This window comes from Microchirus variegatus (genome assembly GCF_963457635.1).
Source record: "Microchirus variegatus genome assembly, chromosome: 5".
Classification (NCBI taxonomy): domain Eukaryota; kingdom Metazoa; phylum Chordata; class Actinopteri; order Pleuronectiformes; family Soleidae; genus Microchirus; species Microchirus variegatus.
The window spans coordinates 22811288-22836814 of NC_139806.1; the positions used below are offsets into that span (position 1 = coordinate 22811288).

The 25527-nt window shown below is 38.5% G+C and overlaps 1 protein-coding gene across 1 annotated transcript in view; it reads left to right on the top strand.

Annotated features, from left to right (window-relative positions):
- The window catches only part of dlg4a (discs, large homolog 4a), a gene marked incomplete at both ends in the record, with an annotated part of 74406 nt that overhangs the window by 28189 nt on the left and 20690 nt on the right, over positions 1 to 25527 (top strand). Inside the window, 2 exons of the mRNA XM_083890344.1 lie at positions 18135 to 18296; positions 25166 to 25222. Of these exons, the coding sequence (XP_083746470.1) occupies positions 18135 to 18296; positions 25166 to 25222 (219 nt within the window). The remainder of the gene's footprint in view (positions 1 to 18134; positions 18297 to 25165; positions 25223 to 25527) is intronic.

Sequence of the window (25527 nt, forward strand, 5' to 3'; positions counted from 1 at the left end):
TACAATCCAGTAAACTAGTGTGGGTGTGAAAATAAACACTGCAATGTGTGTTTTATGTTAAAGTGAGCACAAATGTCATACATAAAACAATGATTGAAAAATAGCTACGGCCTGAAATATTCAAACACTATCTAAAATAAACAAGACGGAGCACTTTTTATAATCACACATCAGTTTCACAGTAGATCATAGTGCTATGTGAGAGTCAAATGAAGAATATTTTTGCAAAGAGAGTAAAAGTAGTCTTCTTCACACTGTGCTGAAATCCATGACCTCCCTTTGAAAGGCCTCAGAGGAACCTGCTGATGTCTTTAGCACATTGCAGATTTCCCAGGATATCCCCAACTCTCGGCGAAGGTGATAAGGTTTGGAAAAAAAAGAAAAACCTCATCAGCTGCACACTGGGCTATTTTGAACCGTCTCTGTGTTTGATATAATGCTGACGTCACCAGGGAGAGTTGAGTCCTGAGCCGCAGTCAGTCCTGAGATGAATGCACAATATTTAAATCTCGCCTACCTGGTTCTCTCACTCCACCCTGTGGGCTCACCATGTCAACACAGTCACACACTGGTGTGTACAGAGTACAAAACCTCATAAAGTATATTATTGTTTATGTGTAGCACTAAAAATAGTGTTGTTTATTCAATTCAAAATCAATAATTAGTTTTTAGAGCTCAAAGTCATAAGGCATAAGCTTCTTATAATCAGCTTAAGCAATTTCTACCAGTTTTTCTACCATAAATATTCAATAGATAAATTAGCAACATTTTACAACAGGATTTAAAATGTATGATTCAAAATTTAGTGCAATTGTCATTTATTAATTCAATGACTGTGTTTGTCTCACAGAGAGACATGTCACACAATTTTGCATCCTTGGTTGTGAATTAATTTTTGTGAAAACATTTTATGAGGCAAAGGTCCAGTTGTGGTATGTGGGTATTCATTAAAACGATAACAACAACCATAAGCTAACATAGATTAGTACTGGAACTCACGTCACATGCTGATTTAAAATGTATGATTTGTTGATTTAAAAGTCAAGTTAAATCATATTTACACTGATTCCCTTGCTGGAAGAATCTGAAAAAAATCCAGTGTGCACCATCAATCATTTTTGTAGCTTCAGGTATTTTCTAGATGTCCATAGTTTGAGTATGTAAAAAAATACACAGCTCTGCAACAACAGTATACAGCCAGTTAATTGCTTTACTGCTGTGGCTGACCAGTGTATTTACATAGAAAATGAACAGGACTTAAGCCAAAAACAATTATAATACAATGTTAGTACAAATACCAATGATGAGAGAAGTCCTGGTGTGGATTTCTAAATGAAAACAAGTGACCTATAGGGGCTGAGTTATACTCAGTTATAAAATCAGAGATAGGTTGAGGAGCAAGGCCATCATGGGCTTTTTTTTTTTTTTTTTTTTTAATTTTGTCGTGAATTCTGTATTCCATAGGTATTATATTAGTATCCCAAAACAGGAGTGATAGTTTAAGTCTGGCTACTTCAGCACCTTGGACAGCTCGGCTGGCGTTGTTGTAGTGATCCAACAGGGGGCGCAGTAATCACACTGCAACCTTATTAGCCATTGTCGGCAACGGTTGGATATGGCATCATAAAATATTTCCATTTTGACGTGACTTTTTTATTGTTGTTGTTTTTTTAAATAATTTTACTACAAATGATGTTTATGAAGCCTCCGGTGGTGAGTGATGAATGGACAGAGTCTCCTCTACTGTACTTTATTATAGCTGCGCATAGAGTACAAACATTACGGTCACGCACACACACACACACACACACACACACACACACACATATGGAGCTATATATACATACACATGGGGAGGGAGAGAGAGTGAGGAAGAGAGTGTGGAGTCGCAGAATATGAATGATGCTGCTGCCACTGTTAACTTAAACAACACGGAAATGTAGACTCAACAGCAACAGACCACGCAGACATTAATGATATGTAGTCGTAACTTCGCCTTCCGGACCCGAGCACCGCCACGGTCACATTAAAGAGGGGGCATACCGCCTCAGTGACCGACCCCCACTCCCCCACTCCAGCTCCGCGGCTCAGCTGCTGTGTGTACCGAGAGTGGCGGCGCGCCGACGAGCTCTGGTCCGCGCTGCTGTGCGTTTTGGTGTGCGCTTTTTGGACCGATGTCTCTGCCTCTCAGGAATTTAAAGTGTCTCTCGCCGGTCATGTGCCAGTGTAAGGTCATCTGCAGCAACCGGACCCTCTCTCTCATGTTCGGGTGCAAGGTAAGGTGCAGACGCCTGGTGTCTCCGAATGCACAGCGTGTGGAAAAAAGTGAGATTTGTGCCAATTTGTAAGGAGAAAAAAAACATAATTAAAGCGAGGCCTTTGTGAGGGGAAATGTGCGTTTAGGATCGTATTCATTCCCAGCTTCCTCTCTGGTCCATCTGCTCTGTAAGCACCTGCTTATTCACACAGAAAATACCTTTACATTCGCGCGTGGGCTGTTTTTTCATTCTTAGATTTACGCAGCATCATTGGCCAGCACGACTGTGTTTCTCCATCACATGATTTTTTTTTTTTTTAATGAATGAAACAATTACTTGCTTAATGTTTTTTTTTTTTTTGGTTTGTTTTGCTTTAGATCGCTGTAATAAGCAACATGCAATTGTTTTTTTGACCTTGGAGAATTCACTTTATTGCTCAGGGCCATTTAAATATCATTCATCATCACAGAGATGGATGTTCCACTGCCATGGAGGCTTAATCCCAGCGTGAAATCAGGAAACACTGGTCCTGATGTGGCCTTCACTCATCAGGAGGAACCAGGTTACTGTCCTCTGGTGTTTTTTATAACTATAATAATGTTTAAAAAAAATTTATCTGTGTATACAATACAGTTTTGAACTACATTGACAAAGTAAGGTGAGGGTTAGGACTGCAACTAAGAAGACTATAGATTTAAATTGATGTAAATCAAGGTATCAAGTTGTTTGGAGTAGAAGGAAAATAATTTAAGGATTAAACCATATAAATTACTTCAATAAAACCATGTTGGTGCAATAAAAAGGAGCTGATCGAGGATAGGGTAATATCTAATTGCAATTTCCCTGACATATTTCGCAACTTCATATATATATTATGTATGTTTCAGGTCAAAGCTTCGGCTAAATCTCAACTTTGCTATATATAATCCTATGCAAGAATAAGAACTTATGAAATGTTTACACCACAAGACATGGAACAGTTAAATTACAGCATTTTGCAAATTGCATCATTGTTCAGCCCTAAAAGGCAATAATGCATGTCATTGTTTTCAGTGTGTGCAGAGGTTATATTCAGTGTCAGGATCAGTGAAAACCTCAAACAGAGATATCATATCATTGCAACATTCAAAGTTATAGCATGTTTTGCTGATGAGAATGTCAGTGTGGATGTAAAAGACTGAGTCAGGGTCATTCATTCTTTCATTTATTCACTCACACCCAGCTTCAGGTAGCCAGCTTCCCACACACAAAGGCAGATGTGTCACTCTTACAAAGCCACATCCATCCAAAATCCTGTGCTCTTGTTCCCCAGGAATCATCCACACACTGTTGTGTGTACAGAACCAAACACCATTTGTTTGTTGATTGAGTTCTGACGCTTTGGCTCAAGTTCAGTCTTGTTGCTGGAATCGGTTGCACATGAAGTTATATCTATACTTTTATACCAGCAGTCCAGCATATTTAAGTCAATGTAAAAAGATAATCATGATTAATGAAATATATTAGGTTTATCCACCTATTTCATATTTAATTATAGATTTAATTATGTGTCTATTCGCTTCTGTGTGTCCCCACAGTGCCGTCATGAGTAATTTCTTCCTTTGAGATGCCAAACTTTCTTTGAGAAAAACATATTAAAACTCTCCTCCCACGGTCATCACAGCCAACCAGTGAAAGTTAACTGAACAGCATCTGGTTAAAACAAATTTGAAATAAAATGATTAGGGTTTAGCTCATTTAAACCATATTACAAGCACATGGTGTTTTAAGTATGTTACCTATTGCTGGATTGACTCGGAGGTTCCCAAACGTTTCAGGCCTCCACCTCCAAATTTAGGGACCAGAGACTCTGGATCTTATTATAACCAAGAATATTAAACACATAATGTTGCTGTTGAGTGACCTGCTGTAGTTGATCTGTCATAATCATGTCAGGGGGTCATATATAAGGCTGAAATATAAGACAATCAACATGATGGTGATGAAATTTCATAATTATTTTTGACCTTTTGTATGACTACAACATACCATTCTTAATTATCTGTATTGTTTGTTTGATGAAAAATCGTCTTAAAACCCTCTTAGATCATTCAAAAAAAAAAAAAAAATGTTAGAATGATTATTTGTTATAAAAAAAATGTATAACATCAATAAACATATAATTGAGTAGATAATGGTCTTTATCACTAGTTTGTGAATCTCCAGAGTTTGTTTTAAAACCAGAAGACTGTCCATTGCTATGTTATAGATAATAACCTTTATTTATAACCTGGAGAACCAACTGTCATTGGCAATAGTACCATGCAAAACCATCAGATGTTATACAATAAAACAAAAATGACCTAAAATAAATAATCATCCCCAAAATGTCAGAATACTTTTAATAGTTCACCATATTGTTTTCATTTGTGTTTGCATGTGTCCTGCTGGTGGGGTAGCCTATTAACAGCCTGTGTTCAGTCTGTTGCAGTGTCGTGGCAGGTTGTTATCAGTGGTGCTTTTTTCAGCCAGATATTTTGGGATGTGTTTTACTGTTACTTGTCACCCAGGCCACATTTTCTGTACATATTTCAGGGATTTTTTTTTTTATATTCCTTCCACTCTGCCGGAGTTCCTTATGTTTGCTGAACATCTGCGTTACAATAGCTGCACCACATGACTGCTTGTTTTCAAGGTTATTTGTTTGTATCACCTTTGTCCTTTTGTCGAAGCTGGCGCAGAGTCCTTTCAGTCATCTTTGATTCAGGATCTTAATTAAAGAGTCTTTATGTGGTTGGAAGCCTTCAGCAGTACTTTAATGGGCTCTTTTATGCTTCACGCTCATTGACGGCCTCACAACATTTAATCAAGACGGACTGCCTCGCTGAAGTTTGATGTTTTGCGTTGCATTACAGTGCTTCCATTGGAGGACATGTAATGAATGTAAACTAGCTTGAAGGTTGTGTTTGAATTCAAGAAGGGCATTCATGTAATGAATGATTTACACCACAGGGATCAGTGTGCCTTCATCTCAATCGGGATCGATGATCACCTTAGTCTGAGAATCGATCCTCAGACGTCTTTACTGGAAAATGGGCACGTAAAGGACGGGCTGTCACTGATTACCCATTAACCAATCAAATGATCAAGAGCAATGATGCAGAAATTATCGCAAGGTGATATCAGAGGTTTTGCATTGCAATGTGCAGATTGTGATCCTGCATGTGAGGCACCAGTTTTACTTTTCACATCCTCACTGCAGCTGTTACAAACACTGCTGCATTTGGATATGACCTATTTTATCCTTCCTTCACAAGAGCGGTCTCAAACGTGCGGCCCTCCAGTTGATTTCCTGTGACCCACCACTTAATCAAGTTATGAGTTATTTCTGTATGTTTTTTAATTAATTTTACATCAATAATACATTTTAATTTTGAGTAATATTTTGTTGCATGGGCCACACAGTTGGCGTAGTGCCTTTGCAGCAAGAAGTCTTGGGTTCAAGCTCCGGTTGGAGCAAGGACCTTTCTGCATGGAGTTTGCATGCTCTCCCCCTGTGAGCGTGGGTGTTCTCCAAAAACATGCTGATTTGGGGATTAGGTGAATTGGTCACTCTAAATTGACCATAGGTGTGAGAGTGTGAGTGAATGGTTGTTTGTCTCGATATGTGGCCCTGCGAGGGACTGGCGAACTGTCCAGGGTGTACCCCACATATCGCCATATATCAGCTGAGTTAGGCACAGCACCCCCCATGACCCTCTGCTGGAGGTTAAAGTGGTAGATAATGGATGGATGGTATATAAGACTATATGTAAGACTTTTGTTTTATTGGAATATCAGAATATGGTGATATAATTTTCACATCGCTCATCCTTACTGACCGCGTATTAGGGCCAAGTATGAAGAAAAGAAAAAAAAACATTATGAACCGGGGAGGGGGGTAATATTTCATTTGTTTATTTGTTCATTTTTATTTAACCTTTATTGACCCAGGAAAAGACCAATTGAGATTAAAAATCTCTTTTACAAGAGTGCCCTGGCCAAGGCAGGCAGCAGCATAGTAATACATAAGAGTATAGCATAGTAATAATACGTCAGCTACAACAATAAAAGCCGCAGGCAAAACATCTGCAGCCAGCTGTTTCTGCCATCCAATTTTCCACTTAAAAGGATTCAATGAGACCAACTCATTTCGTTTCAACATTAATGCGATTAAAAGTTTCAAATCTATGAGAAAAAAATCGCAGATTTAGTCGAAAAAAATCTGAAAAGTAATGTTTTGTTTTTGTCAAGCAAGCTCCTGAAACGCTGCGTTCTTCAAAGCGCCACATCTTGAGGATCAATTTATTTGATGATCTGTCTTATTGTATCCTGCTGTACCAGAAATCCTATTTGAATTGCCCATAGATGTAACCAGCAATATCCTTGCATCTGTGCATTGCGTTGTCGTTCCTGATGCAGAAAAGCTAACACCTCATCCAAATGAGTACGGTCTTCTGAATAGTCCCAATTCAGGGCAATGTCTCTTCAAAGTCTGGATATTTATGATAATATGGTAATTTTGGGCTAAAACCATGAGTATTTCCTTACCGCTAAATCCGATTGCAAAGGATAATTTGATCCACTGCAGACATGTTGTGAAGATGTAGTTCCTTGAAAAACAAAATACTATTTTTCCAACTTTTTTCTCGTGGATTTGCTACTTTTAATCTCATGAATCTGTGACTTTTTTTTCTTGACATATTACCCCCCTCCCCCAGGTCCTTATTTTTATTTTTTCATACTTGGCGCTAACACTGAACAGCTGCTTTTGCTGCAGCTGCAGTTTGACTTTTTCCCTTCTATGCCCGACTCAATGCTCAGTGAGGTCTTTTGAGTTTGAGACCCCTGCTTTACAAAGAACAGTGAACCTCAAATCTGACAGTATCGTTTAAGCTACGTTCAGATTACCAGGCTGAAGTAACTCGGATGTAATTCTTTTCAGGGCTGTGTGGACACTGAAATTCAATCGCTAATTCAGATTTTAAAAACAGATGTGTCCCTTCAACATGTAATCCTAGACCCAGAATATATATCCGATATGCTGGCGTATGACATGAATGAGCCGTTTTTTTTGCCTTGACGTCATTGACTGAGCTGAGCTGCTAAGCGTCAACAAGTAAATACAATACAAGTACTGCAGCTGGTGTAAAATACACCTCCACTAATTATAAAAATGACCCTTATCCATCTAGTTTATAAGAAAAAACATGCATACCAGCAACCTCACAAAATGTAGCTGATAAAACAATGTCTTAATGGCTTTGTTGTGTTGTCGTGTCACCTGAGAGAATGCAGATATTTAAACTTGCCGAATTATATGCAAATTACAACAAGACAGATGCACGTCTGTTGCTGAAAGAACTGGAACTGAGCACATCAAAGCTGCAGAAGTGGTGTTGTTGTTTTTCTGAAACAACCCACATTAAGACATTCATAAAGAAAACAAACTCAGACCATCTGGCATAGATGTGCATCATCAACCCTGGAAATTTAATTCGGTGACTGTGTTGTGCACAGAATCAAAGCAACTGACCCTCAGGTTATGAGCATTCTTAGAAAGTGAAACAAAGAAAAAGAAATAAACAAAAAGCATTCGTCTCTCTCGAACAATACTGAGATGTTATGTATATGAGCAATGATTATCTGTGTTTAGACAGATGTGTCACGAATGCTTTAGATAAACTTCCCCTTCTTACTGCACATGTTTAAAGTCATAATCTAACAGCAGTGTCAGAGTCAGACCAAACAATGTTGATATATATATAATATAAAATATAATATATATATATATATAATAAATAAATGTACTGAGTGTATTATACACTCAGTACGTTTCCATTTACAGCTAAAGCTATGTTTGAAGCTCCAATATGCCAAGTGTGGAATCAATTTATTACATGAAGCATGTCCGCCTGTGCAACTTTAGGTGGTGATCTTTTCAGCTTGGTAGTATTAGGCAGATTCTGGACTAGCTGGTGCCATTCTGAGACTTCCTTCCATCCACAAACTTAAATATTCAATTATTTAATTTGACAGAGCATAAAATGTGACTCCCTGTCAATACAACAAATGTACTAGCTTGGATTTTGGTGAAGAATGAAATAGAGAACTTCTGCCAGCCGACAAGGTTTTATTTTTTCGTTGCAAGGAGAAGGTCAATCTTCACAGGAGTGATCCTAGCTGGAGGAAGACCCTGAGCAAAGTGAGCCCTCCACATTTATACGTGAGCAATGCCCCTTTTGCATTCCTCCAATAGGCAAGGAATCTACCTTTTCAGGGCGTAGCTATGCAACTGGGCAGGTATAGTTTTAGAGACATTTAAAGGGATACTTCACCGATTTGAATGTGGCTTTGTATTGCTAGAATAGCAGTAGTATTTTGTAGAAAATGTGCTTCCCTCCCTCAGTTTTTCACTGAGTTGTAAAAAAATCTGTTTTCCATTTTCAAAATTTGCCCTACTTTGATGCAAAAGGCATCATTTGACTCACAGTAGGGCACATTTGGATGAGGGAAAACAGATTTTTTTTACAAGTCAGGTAAAAACTGAGGGAGGGAAGCACATTTTCTAAAAAATACTACTGCTATTCTAGCAATACAAAGCAACATTCAAATCGGTGAAGTATCCCTTTAATTTACCATTACACTACCAGATCGTTCTATTGTTTCCAGGTGGGGGTGGGAATTATGGTGCATGTGTAAAGTCCATGCCAGACTCTGGTCGGATTGAATGTTTAGTTATTTGACACAGAGTCACTTTATTTGAATGCGTTAGTATTAGTGGCATCTCAGTCACACTTAACATGTGTGCAAGTCTGGTTTAATCCAGCTACCTCAATAATAACACGTTTCTAGACCAACCATTAACCAGTCCTTTAGTGTTGTGTGTTAAAATGGCCTCCAGTGCATCATACACGGAAATGTATCTACTCAGCATTAAGAAGGTCTGTGCATGGTTGTGTGGACAGAGGGGGAGGGGAATAAATAATCAAGACCCCCGAGTGAGTGTGAGATCTGTGAAGTGAATTGAGGAGAATAGGCTGCAAAATAATTAAAAATTGCAACATTCCTTGCTCAGCCAAAAAGTAGAGTGCTGAGAACTGCATGATAGTGCGTTAACAATGCAAAATTAAGGAAACACAAAGTTTTATTTAAAATAAATAAATAAATAAAAACATTTTGAGTGTTAAATTTGAAATTTGAACAGTATAAAACTTTTGTGCAAAAACAGGCCAAACTCCAACTCTCTCCTCTCTGGTTACAAACACTGAATTCCGACTTCCTTCCAGAGGAATCAGTATTTATATTCCAGGAAAAGAACCGATTCATCTGGTTCGCTTTACATTTTACAGTGTAAAGTAGACATGTAGAAATAGGGTATAATATTATTATACCCTATTTCTACAAGTTAACCTAGTTCCCTGGTGTCCTAATGTACATGTCTGTGACATGCTTTGGTCAAAATACCTTAAAGCTCCCATAGAACAGGAGTACCAATTAATGCTGTTTTTTTGTGTGTATCTGTGCCATTACCTCATATATGAAGCCCTGAAAGTTCTAAACAAACAGTTCAGCCACTGCAGAGAACGCTGTGTTGTATTGTAATCTCGGGCTCAGCGAGATCTCTGAAAAAACCTGTTCTGGTTACGTAAACAGCATTTCTCCTGAACAGCAGATGCTCCTGCTCCGGGAACTAGTCTGGGCACATCCGGTTGCGTACATTGAACCGCAGAAGAAAAAGAATGTCAGTTGTGGAGGTGTTTTGTGAGATTTCAGTCTGAAACAGCGCGGCTGACGAGAGCTTCGGTGAGGAGAGATTTCTATCGGCTCATTTACGGCAACTAGGAGGTTTTTGACCAATGTATGTAAGTAGACCTCCATGACTAACATTATGTACGATAGGACCACTCTATGGGAGCTTTAAGGATGAAGCACCACAGCAGTTCAATCCCCCTGCCAAAACAGCCCTGTTCAGAACGCTCGGTTTTGAGTGCCTGTCTCTTTAAATGCAAATGAGACACAGGAAACTACGTCAGCATTACACCAGCACTTTGCCATCATATCACCCATATGAAAAGTCATATTGAGGAAGGAAATATTCTATAGTACTTAGTCAGCGTGTTGTCTTGTCAGCGTGTTTTTTTAAAATTATTTTATTGTGTGTATTTGTCACTAATGTATCACTATAGGCCACATGGTTGGTGTGTGCATGGGTTTTCTGATTTCCTACCACAGTCCACAAACATGCAAAATGGGGATTAGGTTAAACTGGACACTCTAAATTGACAGTAAGTGAGAGTGGATGGTTGTTTGTCTCTATATGTGTCCCTGTAATGGACTGGCAACCTGTCCAGGGTGTATGTCAGCTGAGACTGACTCATTAATTAACAAGATCATCACTTTCAGATTTTCTTAGACATAATGTACTGTAAATGCAGTTGAACACCAAGTTCCTGTGAAAACGGGCTCCAGAGAGACAAAATGGGAAACAACACGCATCAGAAGGACAACAGTCGATCCTACTGTGGCACAATTTACTGTATCTGTGACGCTGATTTGAATATTTAAATCAAGGATGATGCGTGTGTGGGTTTTTATCAATGATGATTCATTCAGCAGAGATTATATTCAGAATCTCATTAACTTGTGTTAGAAGAGCATGAATTAACAAGAGAATTTGTGACACTGACAAGTAAATGTTGACTTTCTAAATCAGTACTAGGGAGTACAAATGGGGAAAATGTTATCCTTGTTTTTTTTTTATGGGTTTTTAGTGTAGCAACATGAGCCATTGGGTGGTGAAGAAAGCTTTAGGGAGTACTTTAGTGATTTTATTTGTAAAAGTCTTGAGTTAGTGTGGACAGTAATGAGGGCCGGTATATATATATATATATATATATATATATACACCACAGAAATTGTGTTTACTTTTCTTTTTTTTGTACACAAAGTTTTAATTGGATCATTTAAATAGCGCTGCACGACCGAGTGCCTGGACGATCTCTCTGTGGGACAATGTTTTAAAGCCGGAGAGGTGCTGGTCAATATGAAACACCTTCACTCTGCAACACACCATGCACAAACCTACTGTAAATCTGTTTTAATCACACACTGTATTGAACTTAGTTTGTATGAATAATACGTTCAAATTTATATTTTACAGCTCATTTTCAGCAATTCCAAAAATGATATAGTTACCACACCCAACAGCTGATTTAACATTGCATGAGGAAAGTGAATGTAGGGGATTGATTGTTGCATTCAAATCATGCCCAGTGAAGCTGTAAGCATTCTGCCCCATGGCAAATACAAATCTCTGCTTTTGTTGTTGTTGTTGCTGTTATTGCAGTATAGCTACAGGATATGAACACTTGCCACTTGCCAGTGAAGCACCAGTGGGACTAAAGTCTGAAGTGAGCCCAGGAGAAAGAAGAGTGACTCCCCTCTCTTCTAAGGCTCACATATACATGACAAAAAAAGCTGTGCTGTCTGTAACGTGTAATAATATGATGGTGGACTCACAATCATTAACACTTTACAGTGGGTGGGTCTGGTGCTTGGTGCCGGAGGTATATTGGAGGTCAGCAGTGCTGCTAATGTTGCTAAAGTAAAGTAAGTCCTCGTCCAATCTTCATAACTGTGTCGTATTTGAGCTAAACACAGAAACATCATGACTGCAATACTTTGTGATTTAATTGGGCTGATGCCTGGGGTGACACTTGAAAGCTGGACATTTCTGGACTTCTGATGCACACAACGTGATCAAAGCAAAGCCACGGACCCACAATGCACTTCAGCAACGCTTGATACTTCTCCATTCAAAGTGAATGAGAAGCATCTCAGTTCATGCGTCCACCATGTCACTGTGAGTCTGCTGCTAAAGAAATGAAAGTGGTGATTGGGGTTTTCAGCACTGGAGGAGACACTTGAGAGTGAAAGTCAGCTGCGACTGCAAGGACCAATGTTTCATAATGCTATGTCACAGTGACAATGGGTGATACAGCTTTGAATGCTTTCTTACACAGCAGATTATAGAGGATTTTCTCCACTAACATCGAGCAGGTGTTGTGGCCTAAATACAGTACTGTACTGAATGTGTAATTTGTATAGTGTTAGTGATGGATGAACTAAATCTAAAGCTTGGGTCACAGTCATTACAGGTACTGTATAACTGTATAAGAGACATACATTGTGCTTCTTTTTATCCTGTAATTCTTTTTTTCATATATGTACTTACAAAAGCAAGTCAAGTCTGATATAAGTGCACCCACTGACTGCTGCACAGGACTGACTAATGATCCAGTAATTAAACAGTAACAATCAAAGTTAAAAATGGCTGCAAAGATGGAGCGAAACAAAAGTAGCACAAGGTAAAAATATCAGAGATGTGACTCAGGTCAGCCAGCCAGTGTATGAGAAGAGCTGAAAAATGGTCTTAATGCAGTTTTCTGACAATGTATCATTGTTTGTGTATTTGTAATAAGGGTGATGGCCATGTCTGAACAGAAGAAACTGGGTTATCATCTTTGGCTTTTTTTCACAGTATTTAAAACTCTTTACAAGGTTTTAATTTGGTTTCATTCCAGCACATTTACTTATCAGCGCTATGCACTATTTCTGCACTGATTTCAGTTCATGTGAGCAGAAAATGGTAAAAATTCATCCAAATGTAGAAAAATCATGAGCCATTATGATTAAAAGATGCAAATAATAATAATATAGCTTCAATTCTGTGGAGATACAGTGGGGTAACCAAGGGCTCCTCATGGGTCATGTAACACCTTGCACTTTGAGTGCATTTGAAGTCTAAATATCTGAAATGATCTGCCTGAGAGGTGAGATTAGCTTTCAGTCCATTACCTAATGCACAGCCTTTTAAACGCTCAAGCTTGGTCCTTGAATTACAAAGTGAGATGACGGTAGATAAAGTTTGACAACTGCTTTACATTAAATTAACTCGCTTAACCATCAGAGGACCAATTTTCCAGTCAAAGAGAACATTCTGATTATCACAGCTATGGAAGAACACATTCAACTGCATATCGTAAAGATTCTGATTATATTGACTTTTAAATTTGAAGAATTCCTAAAATAAATTAACTGGTTGCTTTCCTAAAGATATGCAATGCAGATACAATTCAGTCTTTGAAAAAATAATTTGTTTCTGTAGTGATTTATTGGATTTTTTTTTCTGGCCGGATTAAACCCCCTGTTTGAGAGACAAAAACACATTTCACTGACACAATATTTATTTAACCAGACTATATTATATTAAGTTAGTTAATGGAATGTATTCATCTACGCCTTTGTTATTTTAATCTCTTTAACATTCATTTGCCCTTCTATTAAAATGCAGCCATCTATTAATAGTTACTGACATAATATATATAGTTCAATACAGTATGAGCCATACATTTTTGTATTAATTTATGTAATTCTACTCCGTGCCACTAGGGGGCTGTATTTACAGTGTGGGCCAGTTAGTGAAACCCAGACACAGGTGTTGCTGATTTTGGAAGTAAACAGTTTTCGACTATGTGCTTAGATGTGTGGTGAGATATTAGGTTTGTTATTTTGGTTACAAGTATTATGAGTTAACGTTATTGCCGCTGTAATGGTATATGAAGGAAAATAGATCTGCGTGTTAATTGTAAACACAACTGAACTCGCTCCGTTATGTTCGAGCGCCCTGGGGGCACGTCAGAAACGTAAATCCTCCGTATTAGCATTAGCAACCAGTACTGGACTTTGTTTAGGACCAATTAGTCCGTACAATTTAGGTCGATGACTGCTTCTATTTGGGCCACCGTTCGTTCATCAATAGGACGCGGACCTATTATAGTGTGTTTTACGTGTTCATTTGGAAGCCACGGCTGTAAGATGGGCAAATGTTTGGAGTTGCCTTTAGCTAATTGGAGCTGTACTGGAGTGAGCTACAGAGCCAGCGGAACTCCAGCATCATCACACCGGGACACCATTCATCAAAGCCGGCAAACGCTCGATTGGGGTATGTGTTAATCAGCGCTGATATTGGGAATGGCAATGGTTATTTGTGTATTTCAAATTACCGTAATTCCTCGCTACTTCGAGCAATTTTAATCATTCCAACTGCCCCTGAAATGATATAAATATATCTGTTATTATGGGTTCGAGACACGTTTGGGACAACTTCGCAGCAAGGGCCTTTCTGCGAGGAGTTTGCATGTTCTCCCTGTGTGTGCGTGGGATTTCTCCGGGTTCTTCGGCTTCCTCCCACAGTCCAAAAACATGCGATATGGGGATTAGGTGAATTGGTGACTGTAAATTGACCGTAGGTGTGAGAGTGTGAGTGAATGGTTGTTTGTCTCTATATGTGGCCCTGCGATGGACTGGCGAACTGTCCAGGGTGTACCCCGCCTATCGCCCAATGTCATCTGAGATAGGCACAGCACCCCCTGCGACCCTCTGGCAGAGGATAAAGCGGTAGAAAAAAGTATCTGAACAAATTCAGATGTTGTCCAGATTTTTGCCTGTAGATCCTGGTTTAGCTTCGTTAAGCACACGCGTCACCTTTCCTCTGATAACTTCTGACATTGTTCTCCCTGATTTGTCAGAACTTTTGGCAGTCTATAAAACTCCAAATGCTTTTCCAAATGGCTGATTGGTACAGCCAAAAATACTGCAATAATTCATCATTCCCAAAATAACGTGCATTACGCAAAATAACGTGCACCAAGCATACACCTATGGATGTATAACATAACCCCTTTTGGTATATAGCAGACATCCATGATAGCAAGGTGAATAGGTGCCTGGTGCCTTTCCTTCCTGTTAAAAACACAGACTGTTTGTCCGTCCAATGAGCGATTACTCTGGTTAATCGCAGATACCGACCTTTTCCGTTTTTAGTTAATGTTTTTGTGTTTTCTGCTTTTGTGTTTTTTTGATTTGCGTTTGTGTTTTGCACCTCAGGGTCACCGTAGCTCACAGAGAGAGAGCTTTTCATTTAAATGTGGAAATATTTGTTCAATCATGATAATAAGTGAGTGTGAATTTCAATTGGTTGTACAGTATATTCTCTTCAAAGTGTTATTGGGACAACACTTCACTGTTGAGTGTCACTGTGTGGAAGAACTTTAAATTACAGCTTGGTCTCATGATCTGATTGTGATGAAGTACACTCGCTCCAGTAAAGGTGGAAGTGGGGGTGGAGTGGTACCAAAGCTACTCGGCCATATGACAATTATGCTGGCCCCTGAAGGCGTCGTCATCTTCAACAGAAGGTCTCTGTTCTGATTCTTACAGATCCTAGAGCTGCCTGTTCTCTGCTTATATACTAATATAATATATATATACAATATTAAGAATGTAGAGATATGAATCCTTTCTACATTATTTGCATTTTTTTAAATTAGTACCATCAAAATTGTGTGTCCTTTGTTTCAACATGAGATTTTGATTTGGGAAATGGCTCATTGTTCAGCATTACTATCCATCCACTTCCAAATAATAGTTGCTAGTACTTAAGTTTCATAGTAATATAAGATACAGTGTACTGACGAGAAGAGATGTACCTTAAGCTCTCACCAGAAGGGCACTGTAACATCGACTGTCACATCCCCCACCAGTGGGACAGAAGGCAACATGGCAGCATGTTTGTCATGCAGAAAAAGGGGGAGGCAGTGTAGAGCTCAACCTACTCCGAGCTGTGATTCATGCCATTTACTGATCTCTCCAGGTTTTAGGCTGGTGAGTTGTGTCATTGAATAAAATTCATAAAAGTTCACTGAGATAGAAATGAATGAGAAGCAGCAGTTGTTCAATTAGGTGTTACACTGCCTCATGGGAGTTGATGGTATACTGGTAATTTTACTCTACATTCATATTACTAAAGCAGTGCTTAATCAAGCAAAATCAATGCTTTCCCTGTAATTATGTTATGGTGAACTCGACAACTATTCATTTTCTCTGGTTCACCCCCGTGCTGTTGTTTTCTGCTTCCCATTATTGACAACCTCACTTGTTTTTTTTCGGTTTTTTTCATTTTTACCCCACCCCCCTCACTTTCTCATCTATCTTCATCTCTATTTCACTCCTTTTCTTTCTTGCTGTCTCAGTGTAATGTGATCCAGGACCAATGCTGGCAGCCCCAACTGTGGCACTGCAATCTCTGCTCTGGTTGCTAGGCAGCCTATTTGAGAAGGGGCTCGGTGATGCACCTCCCTTCCTGTCTGCCTCCAAAAAAAGTGGCAGAATTGGCCATCAGGCCTTCAGCCAAAATTCAGATGATCCCTCTGAATTTCTCCGTTTTCAGACGAGAGTGCTTCACATCTGCAGTGCAGCAGCACATATTTTTATCATTCTGAGAGGGTTTCGGGGTAAAGACCTGAAGAAAAAACACACAAGGACTAACATGCAGGACAGTGTGGGAGATCTCCACAGACACTGCCCACATTCTGATGCGTTTGTGATGGAAAATGCTGCGTGCAGGTTTGTGCCATCACACCCAGAAGGAAGCCTACCATGTGTGGAAAACACAGTGGGCAGCTGGCAAAATGCCCAAGTGTGGGAAAATCAGTAGGGGAGAAAGGTTATTGGGAAGAAGCTGCATGAGCTGCTTCTGTAGAGCTGCGATGAGTCATGGCTCTAGTTGCTCCATGTGGTTGTGGAGGACGATTGCTCTGCTCGACACGCAATGGCAACGTTTTGAGGCTCAGTTTCTATCATGTCCTCACTGTAGGGATCACACACATTACATGATATACAAATATATGAAATAGATTGTCCATATTTGCTGGAGGAATCATCAGTGATGGGGGCATACAACCTGGTGAGTTATTGTAAAGAAAAGGCTGAGTCAGTTCTGTTAACTGAGGAATTTAAATAGTGTACATCTTTGTGGAGTTAAAAAGAAAGCTTTAAGAGTAAAATATAATGATTAAAGGTGCCATATGTAAGAATGTGGCCAAAAACAGTTACTACATTCAAATTCAAAATACTGAGGTCTTTTAGGTTTCGTTTTCTGACGTAACTGGCAACCCGTGGTTGCTCGGCAGCTGAGACTCCACTGACTGCGATGATTGGTAGACGGCAGTAGGTGGCGCCACATGCCAAAACATGATTTTAAAACAAACATGATTTGCAGTCTGCAAATTATTTTTTTTAATGCAAATATTTTGTCTGTACTGTTGTTGTTGGTGAGTTCAGTTTGTTATATGAACATTATTCATGAGTCTCTGTGACATATTAGGAGGATTTTATGGCCAGTTGCTTTAAATTTATTACATAATGCACCTTTAAGGACGGTAACTTAGGGTATAGGAGAGGCAAAATCAAGCATTGGGCTTCAGCTTATTCCTTTTTTTTGGTTAGTGATTGTGTTGGAATATATTTGGATCTGTGTAAATAATATACACCAACCCTTTATACATGACAGCAGTGTAGAGGTAAACTCTATTAATGATTATTTCATTAAATGGCTGTTTTTTACTTATTTATCTATGTTTACACATTTTTGCTCTCAGAAACTTTACTCAAGTAATGTATACAATATGTAATTGATACAATATTGTGCCTCACCGATTCATTAAAAGTGAACCAATACTCTGTAGTACCGATGCGAATCGGTACCAAGTCCAAAAAGTACCGGCTTTCGGTACCCGATCCTATTCTCCATCTGTTGCAATCTGAAGTTTCACCATTAGATGTCACCAATTCTTACACAGAGGACCTTCATGATAAACTACATATTTTTATTTTTTATCAAATGAAGGGAAAAAAAGAAAAACCGCTGTGCCATCAGGTTTATATAAAAAGTTATCTACCAGAGACTAACAGCCTTATTTGTGTCTTTCTGTGTGTGTGTGTGTGTGTGTGTAGAAGTACAGGTACCAGGATGAGGAGACGCCCCCCTTGGAGCACAGTCCAGCACATCTGGCTCCAGGAAAAAGTGCCGAGATGCTTCACATGAGTGACAAGAACCTCGCTGCCATGGAGGCCATACATGGCTACACACCACATACACATATCTCTCCTGTCAAGGTAGAGCACGTGCACAAACACACACACGCTTGCACAAACACACACTCATTTACTGTATGTACACCGATCAACACCTAACACTGACACGGCAGAAGAATGGGCCATTTTTTACTTGATATTTAAATAAGTTGTAACATTTGAAAAGTGGAATGAGACAATAATTTACAATTCTAATTACTTTAAATTATATATGTATATTTATAATAAAACATTAAATCTGATTTAAAACTGATTGTCAGTCATTATACTGTAATTTTTTACACTGAGAGGCATAGTATGCCATAAGCTAGCTCCTTTTTTTATTTCATTGATCATCATTTTGCAGTTAAGAGGATCTGTTGGCCATTTTGAAATCCTGATGATTCTTCAACATAAATAATTTAATGGGAACATAATATATGTATGAAGACGTCTGGCCTTTGACTTGCACATTGAGTAATTGGATATCAGGTATTAAGAGGAGGAAAATCAAATGGACATAAGATGTGATCAGGATTGAGTAATCTGATCACCATTACACCGAAACCATTAAAATGATACGGCCTGAAATCAGTTTATTCAAATCCAAATGTTACATTAGACACAAACACAATTTAGACCATGGGTTGAAATAAAATCTCTCTATATTAGATTTGTGCAATTAACAAATATAGTGACACATATTCAGATATAATGGACTACCTTACAGCTTCCTCTAAAATATAAGCCAGATCCTTCATTTCTAGTCAGTTGTCAATAAGGGAAAACTAGTGATATAACATTGGATCAAATATTTTGTCTTTAAGAGTCTTTAACATCGTCTTTTAGTAGTTGTGATTTCTGAGAAATGTGATCTGCATGGTCAATTCCTGCCAATGAAGCAGAGATGTTCTATAATTCTTAAGATGTTACCAAAAGGAGGGATGCAACAGTGCTCTGCTTTTTTAACCAAAACAATGTTAGTTATTGTTGTTTACAAAAGCATGTCAGGGTAATAGTGTTCCTATCAAAAATTGGAAACACGGGTGGTGACAACAATTTTGTGGTTATAAGGCACAGCAGGTCTGTGCAAGTTTATGCAAAAAAAAATCAGTTTTGCCTCAAATACGTGTGAAAAATTAAAAATTTTTAATTTCTACTTCTATTAATTTCTACTTCCTATTACATACAGTATGTCAGTCTGTGAATTACAGATTTCAAGGTGGTTGATCTTCAATCAATTAAAATCAACAAACCAAGTTGTTTGACTTATAATCATTCGCTGTTAAAATCTTGCTATATCTTAGCAACCATTCTATGCAGCTTCCAGACTAATTTAATTTAAAATACATTCCTCACAACTGCCTAAAGTTTTTTAAGTAGATTCTACAAGTTTTATTATTAATCTGTAGCAATATTTGCAATACATGTTGCTTTAACATCACACTGAATCAGTATGCAACAAAATTGTAAAATGTATTTGGACAAGAACAATATCAGCCTTTTTTTAATTTCATTTATTTATTTCATCATTTTTTTCTCTGTTTCTGCCCACACCAACAAACACAAGACCACCTGGTCACAGTAAGAAGATATAGCTGACATCAGTGGGAACATGAGCACTGTCAGTTTGCCTTGAGTGCTGTAACGATTACTTGTAGTTACTGTAGCTACAAATGGTGTAAGCTATAATGCTCATTTAATAACGATCCATCTCCTATCCCGACAAAGGTTATTTCACAGCCTCAACAGACACTAAGACCACACAGCTTCTGTATTTATATACTTTGTAGGTGTAGTGCTACTGCTTTCCCCTAAGGCAAGTACACTGGTGCCACTGGGGAGCAGATACATCCATTAAAATGTTCTCTTGTAATGAGCAGAGAGGAGAGGCTGAGTTATTGTGCTTTGCGACTTCAATTTAAAATATACAACGCATGTTCAGCATGAGCTACTGTGGCCATGGATATTTCTCCTTGCAGCTGCAGAGTGTGCTCGGTGCTCAGGTGGATCACTGCTGAAATTGAAAACTTAAGTATTGGCATTGGAGGACTTGTTCCAGTTATCATAAGGGACACTAAAAAATATTAATTTTTCGACACAAGAGGACATAACTAACTCTCATATCAACTGTCCTCAAAATCATTACAATCGGAAAAGCATGCAAAGCCATCACATCCAAATGAAATGTAGAAGAAGAGTACTGAGCATGATTGACAAAATGTTAAAAATCAGTCACGGATATCCACAGAAAAATCCAAACACCATCAGTGTCCAATATTATAAGACAGACACCATGAGGATGATTTTTTTGGACAATGTGCTGTCATTTTCTGATGGTGTGATTAACTTCCTTTGTCTCAGAGTTTGACATTCAGCAGATACAGTGATGGATGCACCATTTACAATAGTGTCACCCGAAATCCACCTTTCCATGTGGTAATTTCAGTCTGCTTAATAGAATGTTAAATGTGATATGTGACTGCCAGTGTTTCACATCGATTATATGAATTAATCAGTCATTTCCCGTAAAAGGCTTGAGGTAACAGAAAATCGGACTGGTTCCTCTGTGAAGTCACCTCCCAGGAGATTCATTTTATGTTCAACATTTCTTAAAACTGTGAGCAAGAATGTCAGTATCTGCAATATCTATTAAGAGATAAAGTGGTCAATATTTAAATAAGACATATTATACCCTATTTCTCCAAGTTAACCTAGTTCCCTGTTGTCCTAATGAACATGTCTGTGACAAGCGTTGGTCAAAAAACTTTAAGGATGAAACATCATAGCAGTTCAATCCCCCTGCCAAAACAGCCCTGTTCAGAACGCTCTGTTTTGAGTGCCTGTCTCTTTAAATGCAACTGAGACACAGGAAACTACGTCAGCTAACAGCAGTTAGCATTTGGAAAAGCGATCATTTGCCAACTCTAGCCAACACATTGCGGTCATATGTATAATGTATCCACTGGACAAGTAAATCCTCTGAGGCTGGAAGTTTGTGTAGAACTCTGTGCTGCACTGTGCAGCCAGGAATAGAACACTTTGCGTACTTCCACTCTTCCAGATACTATTTTATCTCCTGTACTTAGACTGATGCGGACCACAAAAACATGAGTGAGTCATCTTTTTTCACACTTTGACTACTCATAGGGCCTCTAAAGTCTCAAATATAAGTATTAAAATGATTAAAAAGATGAGTTTGCGTAATATGTCCCCTTTAATACTTTTCATATTGACAAACGACAATCATCATATTGTATATTGTAAGTATTGCTCATGTAGCTGAAGTGCAATTTAGCTCATTTGTCCACAGATGAGCTGTCCATAAACTATTAAAAACATCAGTGAGTCACCACACCATTGCAAAGGGTGACATGGCCTGTGGACACTCATCTGTTTTACTCAATCCCACATGGACTGTCTTGCTGCCAAAAATATGCATCAATTTGTGTTAATCTACGACTAAAAATAGTCCAGAAAGAAAGCACGATACTAACTCACTGTTGGAGCAACATTTGCAAAAAGCTACAGCTGTTTTAGATAATCACGGAGTAAAAATGACACTAAGTATTTATGACCTGTTCAAAAGATTTGTGCCATCGAAGAGAAATGAGCTTGTGGCTCAGAGACACAAAGATGGTCAGACTTTAGTCGAACTGACAGTAAAATCCAGACAATGTTCAAGAGATGTGTTAACAATAAGAGGAACAAATGGTGTTGTCAAACCTATAATCAGCACAGCCACTGCCTTTTACCAGTCCTCCATCGAGATGTATTGCTATATACAATAGACATGTACTTAAATAATGATTGAGAAGCCCTTTTCATAGCTGGGAAAATAACTGTGTTAAAAACATATATATACAGTTGTGCGCTTTAGTTTAGAATTTATGATTTCTTAACCATTTTTCAGAGAATATGAATAAAAACACAAAAACTTTTCTTACTCATGGTTAGTGATTGGCTGAAACCATTTATTGTCAAACAACTGTTTATTCTTTTTTTAAAATCATAATGACAACAGAAACGACCCAAATTACCCTGATCAAAAATGTACATACTCTGGTGATTTGGCCTGAAAAAATGCACACTACTTGACACAAACGGGTTTGAATGGCTATTAAAAATAACCATCTTCAAGAAAGGGATATAAGAACATATCAAAGGAATTTCGAATGCCAATCAGCAGTGCAAACTCTAATTGAGAAGTGGAAAATGAGGGGTTCTGTTGAAACCAAACCACGGTCAGATAGACCAACTAAAATTTCAGCCACTGCCAGGAAAATTGTTCGGGCTGCAAAGAAAAACCCACAAATAACTTCAGGTGAAATACAGGACTCTTTGAAAAAATGTGGTGTGGCTGCATCAAGATGCACAATAAGGAGGCAGTTGAACAAAGATGGGCTGCATGGTCGAGTTGCCAGAAGAAGGCCATTACTCAACAAGGCCTATGATGAAAGGTACACCATTCCTCCTGTGGAACACGGTGGTGGATCACTGATGTTTTGAGGATGTTGAGCTACAAAGGCACAGGAAATGAGGTCAGAATTGATTGCAAGATGAATGCAGTAAGTTATCAAAAATTACTGGTGGGAAATTTGCACTCATCAGCCCAGAAGCTGCGCATGTGACGTACTTGGACATTCCAACATGACAATGTCATTGGCTGCAGCAAATAAAGTGAAGGTTCTGGAGTGGCCATCTCAATCTCCTGACCTCAATATCATTGAGCCACTCTGGAGAGATCTCAAACGTGCAGTTCAAGCAAGACAGCCCAAGAATTTACAGGAACTGGAGGCTTTTTGCCAGGAAGAACAAAATCATACATAGGAACAATCTATTTACGTAAGCACAATGTTATATATGTGGCCTTGCACTTGTGTTGCCTGAATAAATGTTATCAGTCTAAAATAAGCACTATCGTCTTCATGTTATCCCTCCAGACAAAGATGGCACAATGATAAATAAACCGAGAGAGCTGCATCAGAGAGGGGTCACATATCTCTTTAAAAGACTCCCTAACTGGGAGATTTCCTTCATTTACAAGAGGAAATAAAAGAAGACATTCTGCTGCTCAGTGTGTTGACAGAATCAAAAGTGAAAACAAAAAAAAAATAGTGAGTAAAAGCAACAATAACATCGTTACTGAGACACCTTCACTGCAGCAAAATTCCATCTGGAGGATGTTTTCTTCTCACTCAAAAAAAAAAAAAGAGAGAGCATGTTATTCACAGTGTTTTGGGAACCTGGACTGGTGCTGTTTCTATTTCTGGAATCCTGACATTATTTATGAAGTCTGTCTCTTCAGACAGAATATAAAGGCTGGGCGAACTCAATTCAACATGAATTGTTTGAATCGTTGCACTGTAACTGTAATAACTGTGAACAAAGCCTGTTGAAGCCATTTTGACCAGCCAGTGATCAATTTAATCGCAGCGTACTTTCCTGCATTCTTGTGTTAAGGAGGACATATTAGCATTTACTGCCTGATGATGTGTGGAACAAAGCACAAAGTTTGAGGATAATGCTGATGATAATGACAATGATGATGACTGTTTTAATTAGATTTAGACTGATGATGATGATGATGGTTGGTTTGTCAAGTGTAACCCCTTAATCTATTTTTGCTTTCCGTTACTACAATAGCTAGGGATGCAGTACGGCTCAAATAGAGATAGACCGATATGTTTTTTTCAGGGCCGATACAGATTATTAGTAGTCAAGGAGGCCAATAACCGATATTTGGAGCTGATATTAATTTACAGTAAAAGTGTAAATATTGGTGTCAAAATATTGAATAGTGCTAACGCTAAACTTTGTTTAAATGCCTTTAAGCACACTGTAAAAAAAATTAAAAACTCAACATTTCAAGGCAACTTGCTGCAATCAATTTTGAGTTTACAGCCCAACAAAAGATCTTGAGTTTTTAAAAACACACACAGAATATATCTGAACATATCATTTGCTGACTCTACCTCCCAGGTAACAGTCAAATGACATCTCTCCCAACATCTGTACATGAACAATGTGCTTCACTGAAATAGAAAACTTCTCCAGTGGGAGGGAAAATGCTCACACTGCTGCTACTTGTAAAATCCATAGCATGGTGTATTGTTTCCAGTATATGGCAGCTTTAGATGTACAGGGCAAAAATCCACTGAGCTTTAACAGGCAAAATGACCCCATTGTTCTTTACTGCTGATTCTGAATAAGCTCGTTCACATTATTTCATCAACAAGCTGCATGACTAGTTGAAAAATAGATGCTGCATCATCAAGAATGGATAAACAACCCTTTTTTTTCCAGGGTTTTACATAAGATTTATAAAATGGATGCATAAATGACGATTTTGATTCCATTCACGAATGTCCAAATTCTGATTATTTAAATGTTAAATTGTCGGGATACAGCAGCGTGAGCTCGCTGTTGTTAAAAATAGCAGAGACAAAGACTTTCAAAAGACTGAAAGCAAGATGCATCAATTCGAGATGCATCGAAAACCGTTTTATAATCAAATTGTGGCCCCTGAATCGAATAGTGAGGCACCTAAAGATTCCCACCCCTACTATTAATGTAAAACCAATTGCAGCACAATTATTGAATTCGTTTGATTGCCCTATAATGTACTCAGTGTTTACTAAATCAGTATCATACTAAAATGATTGTATGAAGATCGATAGGCATGTAAAAGACTAACACACCAAGTCCAGTATAGATCATTAAATAATTTGACTCAATTTTGATACATCTGCTACCCTAGAAGTAAATCTGTGAGATTATGACAAAGATTATTTTATTAAGTCTCCCCAGTGAGCGGCGGTGAGGAAAGAAAAGACAGCACCCACTGCTCCTCTTCTGTTCCCTTTTGCATGCATTTGCACAATTACCCTCTCCCCTCTGTTGTTTTGCAGCCTGTGTTGATGTCTACGGGACACACTCCAATGTACACCTCCGCTGTTTCCACACTGGTAAGAGCAACATGATCCGTGCCGCTCCGTCACGCCGCAAAAAAGTTACCCGTGTCATCATCAGTCATCGACATCAGCGTGTTTTGTATCGTCATCGCTTTACACCTTGCTTTCTGGGAATTCAGAGAGACGACTGCCCGTTCAACGCCATTCCATCTGTATTCTTATACGAGTATGTTCATAATCATTCAAATCTGACAGATATGTTATACCAGAGTTCCCACACACTGAAAAAAAAAATTTAGAACAAAGGTCTGGAGGGCCCGAAACATTGATATTCTGACAGACAGATAGATGTAATCTTT